Source organism: Arachis hypogaea, chromosome 2 (assembly GCF_003086295.3).
Source record: "Arachis hypogaea cultivar Tifrunner chromosome 2, arahy.Tifrunner.gnm2.J5K5, whole genome shotgun sequence".
Classification (NCBI taxonomy): domain Eukaryota; kingdom Viridiplantae; phylum Streptophyta; class Magnoliopsida; order Fabales; family Fabaceae; genus Arachis; species Arachis hypogaea.
This window is the reverse complement of record NC_092037.1, coordinates 90083019-90088304: the sequence shown is the minus strand read 5'-3', so window position 1 is coordinate 90088304 and position 5286 is coordinate 90083019. Positions and strand designations below refer to the sequence as shown.

At 32.7% G+C, this 5286-nt stretch overlaps 1 protein-coding gene across 1 annotated transcript; it reads right to left on the bottom strand.

The window, feature by feature from the left end:
* Nucleotides 1–1561: 1561 nt before the first annotated feature.
* Nucleotides 1562–5286, bottom strand: LOC112750321 (uncharacterized). Its single transcript, XM_025798996.3, has 3 exons — nucleotides 4805–5286; nucleotides 3891–4303; nucleotides 1562–2178 (listed from the first exon to the last, which is right to left on the bottom strand). Exons 1-3 carry the CDS (start codon nucleotides 4967–4969, stop codon nucleotides 1737–1739), a joined length of 1020 nt encoding a protein of 339 aa, XP_025654781.1. The 5' UTR covers nucleotides 4970–5286; the 3' UTR covers nucleotides 1562–1736.

Here is a 5286-nt window from a genome sequence, read left to right as displayed (position 1 = left end):
TAATACTCGGTTAATAAAAATTGGTTATATCGATACTAGACTTAGTAATTTACGTAGAAGTAGTTTTATTTATTTATTTAAATAGTTTTTTTATATCTATAATTGATACGCACTCTTATTTGAAATTTATAAACTAAATTGTAAAAATAAAGGTATTTTGAAAGTTAATATTGAGACCAAAGAATTTTTTTTTCTTCTACCACTTTATTAAGGGTAAAGATATACTGTTGATAATATAGCTCTCCTAATAATAATAATAATAATAATAATAATATATGGAACTTACTATTTTTATTTTCTAAAAACCAAAAAATTATACCGTGAATTCTCTTAGATAAAAGTAATATAAGCAAGAACCAATAATCACTTAAAATAGACTCTTTTTTATTTAAATAACAGAAATTATTTATTTATTAATTTAAATCAGGATATAAAAAAATGTGTTTTTTTGTCATTTTTAGATCTGGTAGAAGATTATTAATATTGACATTATAGATTTTCAGGAAAGCTATTTTAATATCAAGACAATAGAAGATCCACTTCATATATAACAAATGTCAAAACTTATTTTAAAATGGAAAGTCAACTCATGAAGTTACTTGTATATTTGTCAATATTATATTAGATTTTTTTTCAATCAATATTATATTATATTAAAGAAGTTTAACTAATGTGTGTCTTCAAAATACATGTTAAGATATTTTAAAATTTTCTACTTCAATAAATGTATAAGAAAAATAAATATATTGAAACCTTAAAGTTGATATATTTTATATAAATTTGCTAATTTATAACCTTAATATATACTCTTAAAGCCATATTAACTAAATTTTAGATTAAATTGCATGCTCTCTCTTAATCAAAATCAAGATATGTATTATTGACAATAATGACTATTATTGTAGCGGATAAATTACATGAATTTTTTAGGTTTTAATATAATCACATTTTTTTAATCATTATCCTTATATATATTTTTTTTCGATGATCAACTTCACTCCTCGATTTACATGTCACAATAACCGCTCAACATAAACACATCTAAGCTCCCTTTTTTTTTTTTGTCATATTTGTCTAATATTTGAGAAGTAAAAGAAAATTTAGTGCCCAGAAAATTTTTATTTTTACTTTCAATATTTTCTATTTTTAAAATTTTATAATAAAAAAATTGATGTAAATTGAGAGTGCCGCTTATGCAACTCATATTTTGGCCTATTTTGACAAACTTTTCTTTCCCTTTTTTGTTTTTTTTTTTCCTTCATTTCTGCTCAAACTATGTGGGTCGAGACAAAATCATATTAAGAATATAAGTTAATGCAATTTTTGACGAGCATGATGGAATGAAATAAGTTAAATCTAAACATGATATAAGTAGTTTCCCCAATTTCTGCAATATGCATTTAGATCGCTGAAATGGTTAAACAAAGAACCCTAATATGCAATTACAAATGAGTTGAACTCTCCCAAAAACACGAGAAACAAAAAGTGCAAGTGGTTGTTAATAAGACTTAAAAGAGAATTTTTCACCCAAATTACCAAAAAACTAAATAACACATGAAAGAAGCAACAAACAAATAACAAACTTCTAAATAAAAGTTAAATACACTGTTCTAATTGAAAACCCAGTTCACAAAGGCAAGAATTTCCGTGTGGAAAATCAAAGGCTGAGAATCAAAATAATTGCAATCTTACATGGGTATGGTGCAGTGGTAGGGAGAGCTACCACCATTGTTTTATTATGGAGAGGTCAATAACCGCTTAATGCCGGCTTTTTGCTCCGACGTAAGCCTCGATGGAAACTTGATATTGAACTTGATTCTCAAGTTCCCCCTTTTGGAAGGTTCTTTGGGGATTGGCATGCCCTCGCCTTTGACGACTTCTTCATATGACGGACTAATGATGGAGTTGATGGGGACGGAGATGCTTCGCCCATCAAGGGTTGTCAGTTGCGCCGTGTAACCCGTGAGAGCTTCTACTAGAGAAATCTTCTGTGTCACAACAAGATCATTGCCATCTCTCTTGAAGAGGCTATGAGGCTTCTCATCAATAATGAAAACTAGGTCAGCCGGTATAACTCCTCGCTGTTCATTCCCCTTCTCCGGGAAAGTTATTTTTGTTCCCTTCTTCCAACCTGGCTTGATCTCTATTGTCAGAATTTCCTCTACTGTGGTGGCTCTCCTACACAAGAAGAAAAAACATACAGTAGATTAAATAGTCATAGTCACAATTAATACTATTTTAGTTTCCTCTTTTCTGTTAACCTGAAAATTTCTTGTACCAATGAATAAAATAGAAAGACAAGTAACAATATTTGCAACTGAATAGTGTAAAATTCGACACCTTGAAGGCGCAAAAAACTGTTTCTGAAATGTGCATTAGATATGTTCATATCCGAGAACAAAAAACAGAGGAACATATACTTATTTCTCAGGCATGGTGTTTCATTCCTTCTCTATGCAAAGAAGTTAATCATTTTATAATAAGCATATAAAATACTTAATTACCATGTCTGAGTTAGCAACTTAACCGACATTCATGAAAATGGGATTATTTTTTATGAACATCAATCAACTGACATGCATTATGTTTCAGCACGCAATACACATATCAATCATAACTCAGACCTCATCTAAAAGGTAATGAGCATCGAAACAATTTGCACATTTCACTTGAAACATGAGATCTAGAGGCATGACCCAAAACCTTTGACATCTCTAACGAGAATAACACAACTTCCAATCCACCCACCTCACATATTCAACCCCTAAAACAACTGTCTGGCCAAATAAGGTGATCTTAATCCAATTTAACAACATTTGTAACAAGTCATACTCAAAGACTTGGGGGTACCTTACGATCTTTGAATTGTTTGATCTATCAGTTATATCTGCATACTATGCATATTTGTCCAGAATGTAAGGCAGGCATTGAGTTCATTACATCGCAGCTCAACTAACATTCATGAACAACATAAAACACAACAGCATACATCTGCTATGTCAATATCAGGATTTGTGTATTCAAAGGTCTTCAATGTACACAGCATTGTTAGCATAATATCATAAGTGGTCTCTTCTTCAACTAATAATGGACTTAAACAAATACTTACACACTGGCTAATTTAAGTCCCCTTTATTACTTCAATGTCAATAAATATATCCTTTATCCCTATTTCAGCTTTACATTTAGCATCCTCATTTTCACGATAGATTCATTTCCAGTTTCCCTTTAGCTATTGAAACGAAGAAGCATAAATGGTATTGTCTCAAGATACCTAACAAGATCCTTCAGAAGATTAGAGTAAAATATGTGCCTTCTAGTTATTATTTTAGGGGGACTTCTTCTCTTTGAAACTTTTGCTTTCATGAAAAAAAAGTGGTATCACTTTTGGGCTGACTCTGCGCCAAAAATGAGATTTGCTAATCCAATACAAGATGTGCATGCACTAACATATTTTGTCATAGGCCCTGCTCATTTAACAGAATATATTTATAAAACGAAAAAAAACAAAAGGAAATCATGATTCATCTACATAACTAGTTTGAATGGAAGAGAAAAGTTATTATAATTTATAAGCAATTTGTTTCAACTGGTATCTTGGAAAAATTTTAGAACACTACTAAGAACACAGGTCTACAATTACCGTGACAAAAATAAAGATCCTAGCATAAGACTGAGCATATAAGATGGCAATGGGATAGCTCAATTCTTATCTATCAACAAGATCAGAAAATCACAGCTAAATAGTAATGTAAGATCTAAAACTGACTTTGAAATTAGAATTGAGTTTAAATAAAACAATCAGTGCAACTGTGCAAGCAACTTCATGTTTCCTCATGGAAGTAAAAGAAATATGAAACATGCAAATAAGTTAAGAGTAAATAGCTCACCCGCTGGCATCTGTAACATCCCTGGAGATCTTCATTTTCTTGGTGGTCCCTTTGTACAAATCCTCCAAACTGCACTGCAGTGTTCTCTCGATCGGTGCACTTTTCCTTGGCATATTGGTAGAGCCTTCTCCAGCTGGATGCCTAAAGGAAGTGAAGATATCATCACCAAACATGCCCCTGGGAAATCCAGATGCACCTGGACGGCCGCCCATATCACCCATTCCACCAAAGGGGCTTGAAAACCCAAAAAACTCGGAGAAAATATCATCAGCACTTCTGGGGTTGAACCGGAACGTCGTTGGCCCACCATCTGCAGCGGAAAATCCACCAGCTCCTGGGGGTGGCACCTGCCCCTTCAATCCCTCCTCTCCATACTGATCATAAACTGCTCGTTTTTGTGGATCACTCAACACCTATTGTTCACAGAACAACAAAAAAAGGAGTAAATTTGGCCCAGAAACACTGTTTTCCGCACAACCTAATTCAAAAACATTGAGTAAATTGAAAGAGATGAAGTTCACTCAACACGTGTTCACCAATCAAATTACTAGCAAAAACTCATATTTCCAATTATCGAAATCGCAAAAATTGGATAAATTGACACCCAACAAACTCTAATTCTAAACCCAGAAAAAGTAGGAAAATTGGTCGCAAAAAACATCTGCTTTTTTTTTTTTTGCACAACGTAATTCACATTACATGCAGAAAATTAAGATAGATAATGTTCACTCCACCTATTCGCAAATCGAATTCCTAGCAAAACCCCAAAATCCCAATGATCGAAAATCACAAAAAAAAATTAAAAATTTACACCCTAAAACCTCAAATTCCTTTTTTTTCTTTTTAACAACCCAATTCAATTCACAATTTCACATAACATTGAGTAATTTGAGATAGGGCAATAAAACACATACATCATAGGCTTCAGAGATTTGCTTGAATTTGGCCTCAGCTTCCTTCTTGTTGTTAGGGTTCTTGTCAGGGTGCCACTTCATTGCAAGCTTCCGATACGCTTTCTTGAGATCATCATCTTTCGCACCTCGATCTACCTGTAGAATTTTGTAGTAGTCCACACCCATCTCTTCTTCTTTCTATCTCTAATTTTTCCTTTTTTCTTTTTCTATATTTTTCTCCCTCCGATTCCTCAGTTATTTTTGTTGTGGCCGGAGAAACGTGTGTAATCAGTAATCACCGGTAAAAAGAAGGAACAGACGAAGCAGTGGTTTGGTTTACACAGAAACATAAAACATATCTGGGCTCAAAACAACAAATGACAGTTGCACTTGTGTCACACACCACTGAGTACTAGGTAAAAAAACATTGGTGTCGAATTACTAGGCCCAAGTTTATTTCATTTTAATTTTTAAGTGTCACTTTAAAAAAGAAATATTCATCT

Bases quoted from the DNA above. Each gene is read 5' to 3' on its own strand.
- LOC112750321 (XM_025798996.3), bottom strand. From the start codon at position 4,969: ATGGGTGTGGACTACTACAAAATTCTACAGGTAGATCGAGGTGCGAAA. The intron at 4,304-4,804 runs GTATGTGTTTTA...TGTGAACAATAG, and splicing joins AAATCTCTGAAGCCTATGAT to GTGTTGAGTGATCCACAAAA. The intron at 2,179-3,890 runs GTGAGCTATTTA...CTTCTTGTGTAG, and splicing joins GATGTTACAGATGCCAGCGG to GAGAGCCACCACAGTAGAGG.